At 35.1% G+C, this 19,303-nt stretch overlaps 1 protein-coding gene across 8 annotated transcripts in view; it reads left to right on the top strand.

The window, feature by feature from the left end:
- The window catches only part of LOC139967322 (actin-binding LIM protein 2-like), a 158,177-nt gene that overhangs the window by 34,759 nt on the left and 104,115 nt on the right, over window positions 1–19,303 (top strand). For 2 of the 8 annotated variants that reach the window (XM_071970995.1, XM_071970989.1), the window contains exon 1: window positions 514–1,968. The exons of 2 other annotated variants lie outside the window; for them this stretch is intronic. In XM_071970995.1, the coding sequence (XP_071827096.1) occupies window positions 1,875–1,968 (94 nt within the window). In that variant the 5' untranslated portion in view covers window positions 514–1,874. Of the gene's footprint in view, window positions 1–511; window positions 1,969–19,303 lie in introns of those variants that run through there. 4 more of the 8 variants (XM_071970997.1, XM_071970991.1, XM_071970990.1 and 1 more) reach the window with 3 other exon arrangements.

Here is a 19,303-nt window from a genome sequence, read left to right as displayed (position 1 = left end):
TATCTCTCAAAAGGAGAGTCTTATAATGACTTCTACCCAAGGATGTAAACATTTGTAACTGTGAGAGTGAGACTGTCTTGTTTATTGTTTACTTGAAGTTTTTCCCAGTATTCAGTTTCCCTATAAATTGTTTATAGGGCACTGTTTTGTTTTTTCTTTCTTATTTCTTATCAGATCTCTGATCTTATTTCAAATTGACATATATACATTATATCTAGATCTCACTAATCTGACCAGACTCTTCCTGCAAACATTCAGCAAAGCAATTACAAACATCCATTCTTTCAACAATCAAATCAGAACCTAATTGGGCATCCCTTGTGAGTCATTCATTCTATCTATTGGAAACCTTTATAAATTTTTTAGAGGGGGAACTTCCTTATTTGACTGCTGAGGATATTGTTTTGTAAGATCGAAGGCAACGTTGTAATGCTATACTTCTTCTTCTTCGTCGTCGTTGCCACCGAGACCAGATGTCATTACGTCCTGACAGCCGTTTATAAAATGCTATCAGTGCAAGATAGTACGATTGTGAGATCAGGATTCTAAGTGTGCTTATTTGGATAAAATATTGGCGATTGCCATCGAATTATTCCAAGGCAAACGGTAGCCTCAGATATCGGAGAAACTGTGGTTAGCTCAATTAAATAGAGTGGAATAAGCTACAATTGAACGAGTGGTGGTTACTCCGCTGCCCGTCAACCCTAGCTATCAGACAAATTGGCTTTCTGCTCGTGTGGGTTGGAAGTTGTTATTTAGTTGTAACTTTCAGTTTGAGCGTAATTGAAATATCATAATTTGTTTGTCGTGTTGGAAAACCTCTACTCACATATCGTTGCGATTCTGAAGTGGTATTAATCAGCACTCGTAAGGTTTAAAGTAAGGTTTAATGAAAACTTTATTACGACAGTTTTGAGCACACGGCGACTCTGATTGTTTATCTTTACGCGAGCAGAGATTTTCACAAGGACGGGAAAGAAAACGAGAATCAGTCTGAATTTTTCAATAAAATCTTATATGTTGTTCGCTGTTTTCTCAAGGCTTCCCGTTGGCTACTTGCCCCAGTAAGGTTATCGCCCCCTAGCAATATATAGATCAGAGTAGGTTACTTAATTGATTTTGTGTTCCATCGGATTCAGAAAACATCTAAATAGTACATGCATGCACAGCGCTCTCATTTTATGGTTTGGAATCGTGCTCGCGATATTAAAGTTGCCGAAAATTTGTCCCATGTGGGATTAGGAGAGGCAGAATAATAAACGAGCTTTGCTATTTCTATTGCGACTTTATCCCCAGGGAACGTTCTCGTTCGACTGTCTTCAATTGTCTGAACAAGAGCTCACTCAAGAGCGGGGAGTTTGTAAGTTAACGCTAGTTTTATCGACTCCTGATTTTGGAAACCTGTCAAACAAAGATCATTATTTATGTGACAAGTGTACACTCTGGGCAACATTTGATCATACAAGTGTTGTATTCAATGTCGTACGTGTGTTTACAAACGTCTCTTACAGAATACACTCTCAGATTGTGAATGTTACTATCGATGCATGTACATGTGTGAAAATTCCCTCCGTGCTGCAGGTGATGCCAGCAATTAGCGGTAATAACAGAAATTAGTGTTATGTCTTGTACAGTTAATAGCAAGGAATGTTGAACGCTGCCGCAGTATTTCAGCTATTTTTTTCTGTCAGAATCCGAACCTGATCCAATTTGACATTTAGTAAACCTTTGTCGTGCGTGGATGTTGGATTTGTGTTTTTGAGTCGATCTGTCCAAGGAATACATCGTATGTTAAGTGTTGTAACTCACTTTGTGCAGGAACTGTTCAGTGGTTGTCATTACGTACGTTAAGTTACAGATAACAGTGAGGAAGGATGTGGCCGTTTGGATGTGTTCATCGTAAACCTCGCAGGCCTAAAGTAGCGAAACCTATTATAAATGGACAGACAGGAGCAAACAGATCTCTGGGTAAATTTCTTTTATAACATATTTCTTTGTGTGGTTTACTTTCCCATGTGACTTTGGCTTCCCACTGGTGTCAGTCTTTGGTCATACTGTTTACATTCCATTGTAGATCTATAAAGGACAACATCACATCTTGCAAGTTTGTGAAATTTATATTTGTTTCAAAGATACAATGCACAGCGCGTTGTTGCATTCATGGTTTCTGTAATTGAAATTCATCAAATTGATTTAGAAATGTACTATAGCATGATAACATAGATAGTTACATTACCCAGTCATCATAACAGACAGAACATATCTAATTATTCCATAATGCAGATGTAAATGGCTGCATAATATTATAAGTGTAATTTAATGCCGGGTGATTTATGGATGTGATGATTAGCAGGGACAGGGAGGAAGACTGAATTAGCCAGAGCTGCCTCTTAGGACTACAAGTAATAATACATCTGGAGTAAATATATATATGGAAGAAGTATAGGCTGTATACGGTCTGTGTTCTGGATACACAAGTGAGACAACATTAGAGTCCCCACATAGTATCTTGTTTAGACAGTCTTTCACCCTTGGGTAAAATGCAAAGAATTTTGCAAAAAAGATTCTTCTCGAGGAAGAAAATATCTGTTGGTTCACTTCTTCTTCGCCACTTACTGTGAAATGAACTTTGTACCCTCACTTTCTCCTCTCAACTTTTGCAGTGTCAGGTTACCTTGCTGAGAACCATGGATCATACTATTTTGTCCCTATTAAAGTATGCTAGAAAATGCTAGACTGGTCATCTCTAATCAACATTTAAGGCTCTCCTTTGTTGCTATCTTCGGAATGTAATTTGCTCTTTTGAGACATGTATTCATGAGTCTACTGTTAATATTTGACAATGTATAAATATTTATGATGGAGCGTATTAGAATAACCTGTAGAATGGTAAGAGCTGAGGGCAATACATTTAGTTTTGTACTTCCTTGATTTGTCTGGATTTATCATAATATTTTTCCTCCTTTCTCTTATATCTGGCACATTAATGTCAATGGTAGCTATAGCCTGGTACAGTGTAAATGTACTATCATAAAGGTAAACTTAGAAAAGCAGTCCAGTTGTGAAGGATCCAATGTGAATTGAGATCCAATTATCATGTACAGTTTAAGCTTCCTTATCTACCCTTAGAGTTGCTTAACTGTAGTCCCTCCCATATGTCTAATGTATAGCTGCCACTTTTGGGATCAAAAATTAATTAATTGATATCATATCGGGAAGATTAAGATAAATAACTGTCCCAAACACATGAGCTACATAAATCAAATTTCTGTCTAATTTTCTTTCCTTATTTGCTAACTGTTTTGTTTTTCTGGAGAGAATAGTCAGTTGTGATTTGTCCAAGTTTGTATTTAGTTTTAGCATGCATCAGCTGGTACTATTACAGACAATGGCTTTATATACTTCCATTAAATGACTTAGCGGAAAACAACTGTAAAAGAAAAGATTTTTCAAAACATTGTATTTCAAAAAAACAAATACAATTATATACATTTTTTACGACGATGAATGGTTCATAAGAGAAGAAATGACCCTGGTGTTTAAAGTTTGATATTATCTATGTTAGCTTGTTTTAGTTATATAAAGACAAAGAAAGTGCCAAGAAATATTTCCTAAGTATCTTGCTTGTTAGAACTCAAAATGTATCCTGTATTGATATGGCCATGAGCAAAATTTCATTACGGTTTTTCTATTGTATTAAAACCCCTGCATCTATTCAGACAGTGAACTGAGTTCCTGTGTTTTTAGCCAATGTCATTCATTGGCTAAGATTTTGAAAGACCTCGCTATAAAGGCACACTTGGGACCCAGGGCAAAATATGATTTAACAAGGATATGATAGCATGGCTAATAAAACCTAATGAAACTAATTTGTTTTTCTTTTCCATAAAGATAATTTCTAAGCAAGGTCATAAAGTCTCGAATATTTCTCAATTATGCACATAATATCTGGCTGATTTCCCTGTTTTGACCTTCCATGCATTTGTCCGTTTGTCTGTTTGTCACAGTGTTTCTAAGTGTGTACTTCAAGTGCTTCTATACACATGAGATATTTATCATCACTAACCATTGCTGTATCAATTATTTACAGAGGCAAGATGCATATATATATACAGAGATTTTAAGCTATTTAAAGGAATTGTCTGGTGGAAGATTTTGATACATTGTCCTTGTAGTTATTATTTTTCTCTTTCTAACCATGTAAAAATTGTCCCCATTCGACATTTTCTTCTTGTAGAAATCTGGTTTTCAAATTCACCAGTTTCTCACCAAAAGTACCGTTTGTTCGGACGCTTCAATATGGTGTTTGACGTAGTGCTTGCAGATAGGCAAAACAGGCGACTTGAAGTTAGCACTCCCAATTCCGCAGCAAATTAACTCACGTGTAAGCACATTGAATTGCCTCATATATATAACGTACATACTCGCGAACGTATATACTACGATGCTCAGTTGGTGTACTTGTATAGCGTTACACATAGTACACTCACACTCAAACCACAGTTCATTAACTGTTCTTCGAACTCGCTGAAATAAAATTCACGGATCAAATTAACAGTAAAAGGAAACTTATAAAGTATTCGTTAAACCGAAAGATGAAACTTGGCGGGATCGATGTCATCGCAGAACTGTCCGATTGTAAACGTTAGGGTAGCCTATACACGCGAACATTCTTCGCGCTGGAGCTGGATACCGCGATGTATAAACAACGAAGAGCCTGCTGTTAAAACTTATCTTGTGTTACACAAAGACCACTAAACCACCGATCTACCAAATGTATTGCGGCTTAAGGAGATTTTTAAATCATATCTAATGTATAAGAAATTTCACCGGAAATTATTGAAGAAATTGATCGAATCGTTGTCAGAGCAGAATATAGCGCTGAAAAGCTTAGGCTTCGCAGAACTGTCCGATTGTCAACGTTTGAGTACAGCCTACATGCGAACATTTTTCGCGTTGGAGCTGGATAGCGCGATGTATAGCCTGAACAACTCAGAGTCTGCTGTTAAAATTTACCTTGTGTTACACAAAGACCACGGAACCACCGCTCAAGTACATGGTGGCTTAAGGAGTTTTTGAAAACATATCTAATTTTTAAGAAATTTCACCGGAAATTAAGGAAGAAATTTATCTGTATACACACGCTGTTTTTGTTGTGATTACCGTATAGGTACTGTGCGGAGGGTGGGTTATGACGCAATCTGCTATGGCAGAGCTGACGTCACGTATTGTACTGTTCAAATCATATTTGAAATGTCTATCCATAACGATTAAAAAATCGTTTCTCTGTCAAACGCAACATTAGCGTTCTCATACTTTGACAACATGTTTGGAAAATTATTTACTATTTTTTAAGGTAACTTCTTTGGGCCACCAGACAATCCTTTTAAGTAGGTCTGTTCAAATAACACCTACATATGCATAGTTTATATCACTGAGAATGACTGGATAATATGCTAGATGAACCAAAATGGTCACATTTGAAATTAAAATTTTTATTAACTTTTAGTGTCTTCCCAGCTAAAGGCATTTTTTGGGGTTTTCTAATTAATTTGTCGTTCTTGTATGCAAAGCTGATGTTGTGGTAAAAATATGGGAAGCTCTTTTGGAAAACTGTTTGAAATGAAATATTGGTAACAGTTGGAACTTTAAGATTCATGAATTACTAGGTGATCAACTGTCGCTTCAACTCATCTGAGACAGGCTGGGTTTAATTTTAACACTTCAAGAAAGCTAGGATGACGGGACTTTTTTTGCGGTGATTAATCCCTGCGGTGTGTATGAGCTAAATTAATGGTTGTGTATGCAGACTGCATTCTGCTAGTATTATAGTTTAATCAACAGAATCCAGATATCGATGTTTTATCAATTTTTGTCTGCCTGTAGAAGTTAGCAAATGTTGCTGATACTGCACATTTGCTCCTCTATTGCGAATGCAATTTTTTTAAGATCTCGTTCGGCAAAAAATAAACTGGCTGTCTTGTTTGAGACCCCGCGATACTCATCTATGCCATACCATATACAATTTGCTACGGCACACCGTGGCAGCTAGTTTACGATTCACAAGCCACACATTCTAGTGTTTAAAGGTCTTTGTGTAATTTGATTTCCTTAATTTAATGAAATGACATATTGCATTTTGAAGTTTGTTACCTGAAGGAATATTTGTTCTGTTGTATGGTGTGAGTCAGATATTTCATGACAAGGCTGCATGTTCATTCAGTCAGTTAAAAGCTTAGATTTTACACCATACTAGAGACAGTACTTAGCTGTATTAATAGAAGATGATTTTACACCATACAAGAGAGTACTTAGCTGTACTTAGTAGAAGATGATTTTACACCATACAAGAGACAGTACTTAGCTGTACTTAGTAGAAGATGATTTTACACCATACAAGAGACAGTACTTAGCAGTACTTAGTAGAAGATGATTTTACACCATACAAGAGACATGAAGTACTTAGCTGTATTAATAGAAGATGATTTTACACCATACAAGAGACAGTACTTAGCTGTATTAAATAGAAGATGATGATGATGACCATGCAGTGTGCGCTGTGCATGAAGCAGTATGACATGCAGTTTCATAGATACTGTCTGACTACATATACTCAGCATACATTGTATATATGCATGAATCCACGCATATACCCACAGTATACATATATGCCTGATTTATTTGATTATTTCAATAGGATTATTAACATGTCACAAACTCTGTGCAACAGACAATTATGTGAAGCTATGTAAGCTAATACATTGGATGGTTTATTAACTGCAGTTTATTATAAAAGCCAACTAAGTTGCATCTATAGTAAATGTATACTACTGCACACTGTCTTAGATTACTATCAACAGTGTGCAGTGAGATCATGCTAGTCAATTAGCTGCTCAACATATAATATAATATGCAGAACCTTTTTCAGTTGGCCCCTCAGATTCCACAGACATTTGGTGATTTAATACATTGTTATACATTACATTGTTGGACATACTGAGGCCCCCTTGGGTGTTCTAGAGTCTCTCATCTTTAAATTTAATGAAGTAAATACAACTGAAAGCAGTATACTTTTATATTAAACTATAGCAGCTTGGACTACACTGTGTGTGTATATAGGCGCAGAAATTTAAAAACAGTTTTAACTTTTTGTTGCATCACCTATATAGTCTACATTATAAGATTTAATCAATTTAAATAGTAACTGCTTGGTGTATGTATCACACTTTTGTGTGTGTGGATCACATGTCTTTTGAAAACTATGCCACATATGTACAGGCTGGCATGTGTGCAGTGAAGCGTGGGAGTCTGGTTTACCAGGGATGAAATTCACTAGTACTTAGTGTTCATTCCTGCACATTCTGTTCATGTCTCTGTAATTTTCTGTTGATTATTTCACTTCTTTGTTTTAGTCACTGTCTGTGATATCTACTCATATATTTGTTTTTGACTTCTGCCAGTTACTACCGTACTTTACCAATTATCTATCTATCCATCCATCCATCTGAGTTCCCATTTAAATCATTCAGCTGATCACTATACACTGACAGGATTTGTCAGAATATGTTTATATCTTAAATGAAATATCAATGAGATCTTTACAACTATAGTTAACATTTTTGCTATTCTTGTACATATATGTTGCATTCACTGAGTCTCATAGCAGTGCTTATAATGTGATGTATGGTAAATTAATGTATCATGATTAGTTGTGTTAATAACAACTGTAGTGGTCTTTTAAAGTATTTGTCTCTCCAGCTGTACCTCTATAAACTCTAGGATATGATGCTCTGAAAATTGCTTTCCTTCCCTTCTCTCCTTGCCCTTCCTAGCGACCCCTTCCTCCTCCCTCCCCTCAATTATCCCATTCTCTTCACAAAAGTTAGCCTACAACAGAGATTAATTTCAACTTAAGTAATCACATTCATAATCAAAAAAGAAGTTAATTTCAAATTGATATCTCCATTTTTGTTAACTGTCGGCATAAATGAATGGATTACGAGCTAATAATAATCCTTGAAGGGATGAAGCTGTTTCCTTGGCAACATTGAAATTACGTAGACCTGCATTTGGCTCTAAATGATCAAAATGGGACAGCATATCCATAACAGACCACAAAAATTAAGATGAATGGTTGACTGCAAGGAATTATTATATGGATAAACCTTAGGAATACAGTATTATTTGTGAATTGTATAAAACTACTGGAATAAAAATGAACCAAATGAAAGGTTGCTCAGTTGTTTAAGAGGCCCAGTCGACAACCTCATATGCCACAGAGTAAAATTAGTCTCAAGTGTTGTCATTATGATTATCTGTCTATGAATAATAACCATTTGATTTTTATCTGCAACTGTCACCCCCTAGCTTTATTTACACCTTCCTTTGAGGACTCCTGGAATGATATACTTCTTCAATGAAAAATTCAGTTATATTTACAACATCTTGGATTGTGTGAGCAGAAATGTGCTGATAGCATTGAACTGTTCATCATTTTGTGTAAAGTATGCATTGTATGTATGTACGTAAGCCGCAAGCTGACCGAAGGCAGTCTCTTAGATTCATATTTAACGTCCATGATTATGAATTGTCAATTGTCAACAACTCTGTTACTGGACGACATACATTAATCTTGGAGTGACTAGAACTCGGGACCTTATGATTGAAAGGCACCGGAGTTAACCACTGAGCTAATTAACACTCCATGGTAAAGTTCCCCCTCAGCTAAAAGTTAATCTCAGTTTCTATTGTGTACTAGCTTCAAGATAATAAATCCTGAAGTGGTCATTTCATGAGTTTTATCATTCTGCAGTTGTATTTATTTATTGTTCTGTGAATATGCCTGAAAGACACTAAATTTGTTCTCCTGATCTTCAAGTCTTTACTGTGTACATACGTCCATCGTATACAGCACTACAGTAATCTAAACTTATCTTCCACCCTGGCCGGAACTTACAATTGTTATTGCAAATCCTTCAGCTTCTGTTTAGATTTGTAAGATTTATCGAAAAGAGTTGGCTCAGCAGCTACAATAGGAGTTGAAGAATTAATCCTACAAACTTTGACAGGTACGAGGTACAATCTCTCATTTAATAATAATTAAAATCGGGAACATTCAACATTGAATACGTGTATAAATCGCTCTAATTAAATTTGACTACTTTATTGTACATAATTTGACTTATCAAACAGTGCTAGTTAGTGTCTGTTATTTGTTACATTCCAGAAAATTGTTTGGTTTTGTTACCAGAATTGTAGCCTCAAAATTATTATGCCATGATGCAAAACTTCTATAAGTCAAGACTGTTCATAAAAGGTAATGAATTTGACTGCTTTCTACTTTGTTATAGCTAATGGATATTGGATATGGCCTCTTTGTTAACATTAATAAACAAATATATGCCTAAATCATTGTCATGTTTGAAAGTGCTCATAGGTTTTGTTTTTTACTTACAAAAACACAGAATAAAGATTGATGATCTGATCTCCCAGTGGGGAGTAAGCTGTCTTAACTTTGATTTTGTTGATTTTTTTTTTAAGGTTTTCTTCCCTTGGATGAAATGTAGACATGTTTTGAGAAGAGAGCCTCTCTTTTTGAGGGTAGAATTGCCAGAAACCATGAGCTGAATAACATTTTGTAGCCACCAGTGGGAATTTAATTACTTTGATAAGATCAAAGGTAATTCTTTGACTTAAGAATAATAAAGAGAGTAGGGACAGACTCACACATACAGTACACAAATGGAAAGGTTATCGTTGTAGGAACAGCAAGTTTAAGTTGTAAATATCGACCAGTTGTGTACTGTAGAGTAATCTTTGGTGTGTACTGCACTGGAAATCTTTTTCTTTCCAAATTTTTTCTCAATCACTTAATTTTTCACCAGCATTTTAGACAATTGGCAATATGTTGACTAAATTTAGGGTGTAATATGAGGGCCGGGTTATAAATAATGACAAAGATCAGCTACTTTATTATTTTTTTTCAAAATACCTACACTTCTGGTGCTCCATATGTTATTTAATCAAACATATTGTGTTAAATATAATTCCAATCAATATATTTATTCATTACATCCATATAAACCAGTATTGCATACTATCATGAGAAGACAATTGTTGTATTAAAATAGAAATGCTGTTGATAAACTACTATGTATTGACTGGATTTAAGCCAACACTAGGGTCCCGCCATATATATGTTGTAAACAAAGTATTCCTGTTCATTGACAAATTCATACCTGAGTGAGTTAATCAATGCAAAATGTTGCCTGCAAAATATTGACCTGTATAATCCAACTAGGATTATTCATGTTTCTTATTTGCAGCAGTGACTTAGCAGTTATTATTATGATGGTGGTATTCATGTTGACATTCTATACTTTGTAGCAGTAGTGATATGATTATTATTACTGTGGTACAGTGTTGGCCCTAAATTTTTAGCTCACTAAAAATTGCTAGAATTGTCTTCAAAAAGTGCTTTCTTGGTGGTTCGGATCATCCAAATTGTTCCCAGCCATTAAAGATCACTAAAATAGACAATTAAAATGTCTCAGAGTGGATAACTTCTATGACAGAGGGCAGTGAAATTCTTGTTAGAAATTTGAGAATGAGTGACCATAATCGGACATGCTAGAAATCATGTGGGGGACGATACTGCTGACCTTTACACTGTACGGTCAATAAATGCTTTGGCTGGAAATTCGAGGCAATCTTAGTATCTTTCAAAGGCCAAACTTCATCTTTGATATTTATAAAACTCAATTTTGAATGAGGCAGTATGGAGGTATACATCAAAATTTGAAACCTGAGGATCACATTATACTAGTTGGTGCCTTCAGGAAGGTTTCCTGTGTGTAGTCAGTTTGGCTGTGATATTTAATAGACGTATTGATTTGTCAATCTGCCCTTAAAGGTAAGGTGAAATAGAGTAGAAATTTCAAGTGATGTACCTTATTAACTGAAAAAGTGCTCCATCTTCAAAGGGGTTATTACTGATACTACTGAGTTGTATTAAGTCAGGGTCCAATCAATTTAAATTGATGCTTTTTGAGTTGATTTTGATAAATTAGTGAATGCTGCATGACAAAACTTAAAGTCCCATAATTATATACTGTAGTTCATAGACTTGATTAGTGTAATATTATATCATACACTATTACACTGACACTTGATATTTCCAGGTTTCGTTTTCAAATGTGATTATAATGCTGCTACCTGTATGCGACAAGACTCTATGATCACACTCATTAAATACTTGCTCATTAACCTTTCCCCTGATGAAGAAATTATTGAAGAGCTGCAGCTATAGTTGATATGGTGTTTGACTGAATGTACTTAGCAAGTACGGTATAACTGGTTGCCGTCAGTATACCTCACAATCATTAGACTTTGATTTACGTATTGAACCTATATTCTTTCACATAGTGTACAAAAGGCACAACAGCACACTTTCAAATAGTACACAACTTGCAAATGAAATATAAATGCCAGCAAGGCTCTATGTTTGAATATGGCACCAAAATTAAAAGAGTGTCAATTTCTATAATCATTTAAGAAATCTTGTGAGCTTACAGTATAAGGAAGGGTATCATCATCATCATTGGATGGTATTAGTAAGCCTGTCTGAGGGTGATGTACCGCAGTGCTTTCATCTGTTTGATGTAACTATACCTCATGAGCACCTCACTCCATTACAGTCTGCATTAGCTGTTTAACATAGAGTACGGCCTAGAATTTCACAATTTTACAGCCAATCGCTACAAAATGCTAACTGGTGCATAAAATAACTTCTGGCTAGAATTAAACCCCACTTTGTATTTGCCTTGAATTAAAACAAAAAGCAGCATTAAAGTTTGAGCTGGCAAGAAGAATGGAAATGCCCTTTTGTGCAATCTATTGGCAAATGGAAAAAAACATCCACTGGCAGTTTTAGCCTGTAAATAGCGTGAATTAATAGAGGCCTGACAGGATTCTACTGTACACTGTTACATTCTTTGACATCACTTGTTATTATACTCATGTGTCACTTGAGGTTCTGCAGCAGCTGTTAATGTTCTGCTGTTTTGCTCAGAGAACATTGCAGTACATGGACCATGACCCTCGGTCAAATTTAACATCAACATAAAAACTGTCAGTTATTAGGTTTGTGCACAATCAGGAGTTATATAGCCTACAGTATATCCAATTAGGATTGGGGAAGAAGAGTTGCATGGGTGAACCCAGTCTCTGTCTAATCCAGAAATGAACTATAAATCTCATGAAAATTGCTGAATTAAACCTTGTTAGGAGTTCAAGCTGGTCTGACGTTTCCTCTTAGTCAGTTGAACCTTGCATTAGGACAGTGTAAAATTATTATAACTATGATTATAATGATCGTTTCATAATATTCTGTTGCTTGATGCATGTATATCCTAAAAGTGTATCAATCTTATAACATTTTACTTTAGCATTAGTTACAACATTTGCTCGACCAGTGATTCACTTGTAAACTCTATTAACTGAATGTAAGAACAGTGTTTAAAGTAAGTAGATTTTATCTCACAATGAGATGTAGCCATCATTTTACATTTTACTTTAAGTAACTAAAAACATTTATGTATATCATAGCATATTCACTACTAGTGATTCCCTTGTAAACACTATTAACTGAATGTAAGAACAGTGTTTTAATGTAAGTAGATTTTATCTCACAATGAGATGTAGCCATTGCATTACATTTTACTTTAAGTAACTACAAATAACTTTGTATGTCATAGCACATACACTACTAGTGATTCACTTGTAAACTCTTTAAACTGAATGTAAGAACAGTGTTTTAAAGTAAGTAGATTGCTACTGCTTCTATTTGTTCTCAATAAAATCAAATAGTCATTCAAAGTGCATCAATGGCTCTCTGCTGTCTAGCTTCTGATCGTTCAAACATTGAGTTGCTCTCGTTGCAGTGTAAGTTTATAAAGAGACGTTACCTTGTGGATTTCCTTAATTGTATTTACCATTGCATCTCACACTTCATTGACAATTGCAAAAAAAAGCTCACACGAAGGTCTAATTTTATCCGTTTGGAAACTCTGTTTTATATCATCCACGTAATGGTGCAATGTCTCTGAATGCATTCGCACTACATCAGCTACAGTACAGTATATACTGCAAGCTGAATGACATGATAAAGTCAAGTTGTGTATAGTCCATGATACTCTTTGACCAGAATTTTGTCATTTGAAAATTTTACTGACTAAAGGAAGAGTAAATATGATTTCATGTAATTTGATTTTAAGACATTTCTGACATCATATGTAGACTTTATAACTTCAAAACAAGGTCTAAACTATCTAGTTTGCTTTCTCTTTGTTTGCTGTTCACTTTTATAAATGTGTGAATTTTGATATAAATTAGCCATGAATCATTAATTAATGCAAATTTCACACTTAGGAAGGAAAAAAAGAAAAGAAAAGAAAAGATGAACACATTGATTTAATCTGATTGATTAATCATCAGTTGTGGCTGACATGTTAATTGTTCATCGACTTGACACACAGTAGGATAATGACAGTTGCATGTATACCTGAACGTTATTTTTAATGCCTTAAACTACTTATTTCCTGTTTGTTTGGATAGAACCAGATTGTTGTTTTGTTTTTGTGGAGGTCAAAGGTCATTTGCAGAATCAGACGTCAAAATGGTAAAATCTTAAAAACACTCATCTTACATAGGATATCACCCTTACATAGTTGAAATGTGAATATATATGCATGGTACATTATTGACAGTACCTTAGAATGTAATTAGTTGCATTATTAATGTGCAAACTTACTCATCGTAGCTGTATGTACCTGTAGAATACCTTACATTGACACTGGGAGGGTTGCAATGCCTCTGGTTGAAGCCTCCATGTTTTTTCCTTGTATTTAACTTTCAAATTCTTGAAGATGTTTTTTATCCGTTGCTACTGTATATTGCTATAGGCCTTTATATCATATTGTACACATTACCTCAACTCTCCCTTGTGCCACATAGCTCTTACTACAATATCCTAGGGTTTTGATGAAACAGAAACACATAATGTGCAATTCATTAGCAGTTATTTTTTTTCCAATATTCCAACCAATAGATATTGTATCATATTTAGGCATAGCCCAAGGGAAGTCTGCTCACTGTCATACTCAATTAATCACATTTTTCAATATAGCCAATTCTTTTTTTATGAGTTATATGTCAACTCTTTTGAAGCCTGAATGGCTAATTTGGTTTGAAATCTTATCGGGCTGATGAAAACAATCTTTATTACTCCTTTGGATGTGTGATGTCATATGCATAATTGAGCACTTTAAAGCATTGATATCCCAAGAACACTTCATCACTAGAGTGTGTGCTTCTCTAGTGTAATCAGTTCATATGGCAGCTACAGTGTACAGTATTTATTATAAGTTTAATATTGTAGTAGGCATATCATTAACCCCATTTTATTTCCATTTCTGTATATTTTATATCCATAAAAATATCCAACTAAATAAACTACAGTGAATGAAAGTGCCAGGTTCTGAAAAATGAGTCTGAGTTGTTTGTAAAGAGGTATAGGGAAGGGTTATGATAGAAGGAGGGGTGGGGGTGGGTGTTGGACAAAACACAAAGGGCTAGTGGCATTGCTCACTGTACGAGAAGTAATGTATCCTGCTTCTCCATGTTCAATGTATCGTGCTGTGGTGCCATCAGCTAATGTTACAATGCTTCATATGTTAATTAGCCAAAAACTGTTGAAAATTAACCCATGTCAGAATATATATGGAAAAAAAAACCCCACTAAACAGATATTATAAATATCAGCACTTGTGAGTATTTGATGTCCATTTAAAGAACTGCCCAAATCTTTGTTTTTTGTCATATAATGAGCATCAGTGCAGAAACTGAACGTTGGTACCATGAAAATTAAGCAATGCCTCATTTTATTTCCATTAGTTTGGACTTCAAATTCAACAACTGGTTGTTTCAAAATTACTAAGTAAATAAAAGTTATCCGTACATTATACATGTATTCTACCCTATGTCCTCAGACACCTTATAGCAGGGTCTCCCTAACTCTATCCCCCCACACTGTGGATGTCAGAGTTGTCCACGAACCGCCAACTTTTCGATATACCATCTGAGTCATTATTATACTATAACATGCATAACAGTGCTCCGTAAAAGATCAAGTCCATAGTGTAATATTGTAATGAAAAAAAACAAGAGATGGACAAATATTTATTTGGAAACTTTAAGATCAGCTCACGGATTGTATCACGCATCGATCACCCATCACACACGATGAGACGGATGCTCCTGTTTTTCCTCCATGAGGCGTTTAATCCTCGGAGCTGTCTTGGAGAGGGCCACCCTCATGTCGGAGCCGATGTCAAGGCGTGCCCGCAGCTTTGTTTTCATGAGACCAACTTTTGTACATTACTAAATTATATGATATATCAGATTTTAGTTCAACAAAAGGTACTCAGGTTTTGACTTTCAGAAATGTCTCACGAACCCCCTGGAATGGACTCACGCACCCCCTGGGGGTTCATGCACCCCAGTAAGGGAACCCCTGCCTTCTAGCTTCCTCATGTTAACCTCAGCTATATTCATAAGTTTTGAATGGTGAATATTGTTACAGATGAAATACTCGCATGCAGCTAAATGTTAAACTTGTGGTTGCTAGGTCAAATTGTTACTTTCAACATGTCATTTTAATATTGTTTTTTTCTCTTCAAGTGTTATATGTATAAATATGAGTAAAGGCCTTCCTTCTTTCGAACCTTCAATGGCTAGCTGGTATATATGTTTTTTTCAAATAAAATACAACTAGGAGATTGCCAAACTGTAAGCTGATTAAATTTTTTCAGGTCAATTAATAAAATAACCTCGGGTACATATCACTGACACAAGGAGACTGCAGTCAGTGTACTACAGCTGTAGCTGTTCTTATTTGAAAATCAATAAGATGATATAAATAGTTTATCAGAGAAGAGAGATATATATTCTGTAAAAGAAGTGGGCTGCATGCAGCCTGTATTAGGCCTTAACATTATGATCTCTTCTGATAATCTCTGGTCTGAAAATCTATTTGCAAGACAGATTTAAAGATGGTGGATGTTTTTCACCTCCTAATTGCAAAGAGAAGGATATTTAAAGATAAAGGGCTTGACAGGTGGAGGCCATGTTGCATCTACAGAAATAAAAAACACAAAATCATCATATAAATTATGTAAATTAGGCCATTGTTATATTAATGAATCAATGACAGAAGAGCCTTTGAGAGCTATAGCAGGGCAGTATTTTGGTGAAAGGACAAAAAGAGCAAGAAATCAGCTGTCTACTTCTCAGTAATATGAGCAGGTGTCGCAAAAAGACTCCCAAACAGGAGACACATTTCTCACGTAAAGTTGATTTAATTGCGTAAGCTTAAATAGCTAGCTAGCCCCAAGCAACTGAAAAATTGATAAGTCTAGCTACTGCATATAGTCTAGCTACAATAAATAGCTAGCTAGCCCCAAGCAACTGAAAAATTTATAAGTCTAGCTACTATATATAGTCCATCTACAATAAGACCAGCTAGCTAGTCCCACATAAGCAACTGAAACATTTATAAGTCTAGCTAATATATAATCTAGCTACAATAAGACCAACTAGCTAGTCCCACATAAGCAACTGAAACATTTATAAGTCTAGCTACTATATATAGTCTAGCTACAATAAATAGCTAGCTAGCCCCACATAAGCAACTGAAAAATTTATAAGTCTAGCTACTATATATAATCTAGCTACAATAAGACCAGGTAGCTAGTCCCACATAAGCAACTGAAACATTTATAAGTCTAGCTAATATATAATCTAGCTACAATAAATAGCTAGCTAGCCCCAAGCAACTGAAACATTCATAAGTTTAGCTACTATATATAGTCTAGCTACAATAAGACCAGCAAGCTAGTCCCACATAAGCAACTGAAACATTTATAAGTCTAGCTAATATATAATCTAGCTACAATAAGACCAGCTAGCTAGTCCCACATAAGCAACTGAAACATTTATAAGTCTAGCTACTATATATAGTCTAGCTACAATAAGACCAGCTAGCTAGCCCAACATAAGCAACTGAAAAAATTAAAAGAAAAGTCTCAAAACAACATGATTAAATTGCATTTGTGATACAAACTAATCAAGAGCAATTTAATTGCCTTGGATGGTCTGTTCTCTTCATGAAGGTTATAAGACTACCCTGGTATTAATTAATATTCATATTTGAATCGAAAACTTGAAAGTTGAATGCTTTTATCCTGCTTTCTTTGGTAATGGTAAAATTTACTTTGCTCCTCACTTACCTGTCTCCTCACAACCTTAGCACCCGTTCTATTGTGCCTATACACTCGTCAGCTTTAAAATCTTTAAAATGTATAGGGTGAGGGGGGAGGGGGGAGAGGGTGAAGGCCCTAATTTAGCAAGGAAGCCAAAATTTAAGGCCCTACAGTATAGGTTTTGGAAATTGTGTCCTACAAAGTTTGTCATGCAGACCTTGTTTAAGATGACTGTATGAAATGCTGTCTTTATAATGAAAAAAACAATTGGAGTTGATTTTCTTTGTTTTCTTTGTAAAGCGCCTTGAGCAGTGGCTTTGTCTACTGACTTGGCGCTATATAAGTCTCATTTATTATTATTATTATTTATTTTAGAATGGTAGTTTGGGAATAATAGAATTAGGGGAAGTGTTTTCATTATACTAAATGTTACCAAGTACTGTATATATTGTAACTTAGGTCAATGGCATGTGTATGATTTAAGTAAAGGCATCATCACTCTCCAATATTCCAACATGGTTTCATCGAGGGCATAAACCAGTGTGTTTCTCTTTCTACTTATTCATTTACTTTGGTTTTCTCATCTTCCTTTTCTTCATCTTAATTTTTGATATTAAGTTTGATATTACATCCAGGTTTGGCAGCTTCAGTAAGAGTTGCAATATATAACATTATGGCATACATACTAGCTGCTTGCATCTAGTGACGTAGCCTACATTGTGTGGGAATAATCACAAATTATGCTCAAGGCATCTGGTATGCTCATAACTTCTAATCAGTTAAAGGACGTAAATGTGCCAGTATGTAACTTGATCATGCATCAAACCACAGCTACAGCTATACCTGTAGGTAAAATTAATTTCTGATGGTGTAACATTTCACAACAGTTGCGTGCATCTGCATTTCTTAGTATGTATGAATAACAGATTTATGTTGCAAAATAAAAATAAAAATTATAATAATTGGAATATATTACCAAAGAAAATTGATGGAAAAATTGTGAATCACTATATTCTTGAAAGTGAAACATGTTACTTAATAAATGAAATTGATACTTTTGTCCATAAAGCTATGGTTTATATTAAGAAATTAATCGATCCCATCTCGTACTCTTTCCACATGATCAATGTCGATATATGACATTTGATCAGCATGCGGGAGTAAATTTCCATCATCAGACATAGGCCTATATATAACTCATTGCGCTACATACAAGCCTGTTCTTATACACTCCCAAAAGTCCAATACATCAACAACATGGTCAAGTTTATCAAAACATTGAGAACCCAAACAAAAGCAGCTCATTAGTGAAGAATTGGCTCCATTGCATATCAGTGTTTACAGCCCTGGCTGTCCTAATTTAGGCACCTGTACATTCCATGAATACTTCCATGAGGCCTGTTGGGTAAATTTATTGAGAAATATAGCTGGTCTTAGTCTGACCTGAAATCCCATTCTACATCCTCCTATTGATCATTGCGATACTTATTACTTGCACTTTATCATGCAGATCAGCTAGAGTGAATTTTTATATTGGATTCTGGTCCCAATTGGATTAATCTGTTGTGTATCAGATTACAATTGGATATGATCAATAACCTAGATGGTTAGTGGTTAGTAGTTTAAAGAAATCAAGCAACAGCTGATTGTATGGCTTTTGAATAACTGTCTACTGCCACCAACTACAGCAGCAGATATAGCTGAAGTTATCAGAAAGGCAGACTAATTTGGTTTTAGCAATGTATACATTAAATACGCTTATGTATCTAAACAGTGGGTAGTTGAGTGCATACATGTATGTGTATGTCCCAGTATTCCTGTTATATACTGGAATATATTGGAATATATATAGATATATATATAAATGTGTACATATTTGTAATATTACTGGTTAATTGTTACAACTAGCTTTAAAAGTGCTCTGTTTGGTCAGTTTGTTTTTCACTGTACAGGAATGTGTGGTATTTTGATTGCATTTAAGCCTA

The sequence above is a fragment of the Apostichopus japonicus genome, chromosome 5 (genome assembly GCF_037975245.1).
Source record: "Apostichopus japonicus isolate 1M-3 chromosome 5, ASM3797524v1, whole genome shotgun sequence".
NCBI classification, from domain to species: Eukaryota; Metazoa; Echinodermata; class Holothuroidea; order Aspidochirotida; family Stichopodidae; genus Apostichopus; species Apostichopus japonicus.
The sequence above is the reverse complement of the archived record's forward strand: the minus strand, read 5'-3'. Positions and strand labels throughout refer to the sequence as shown.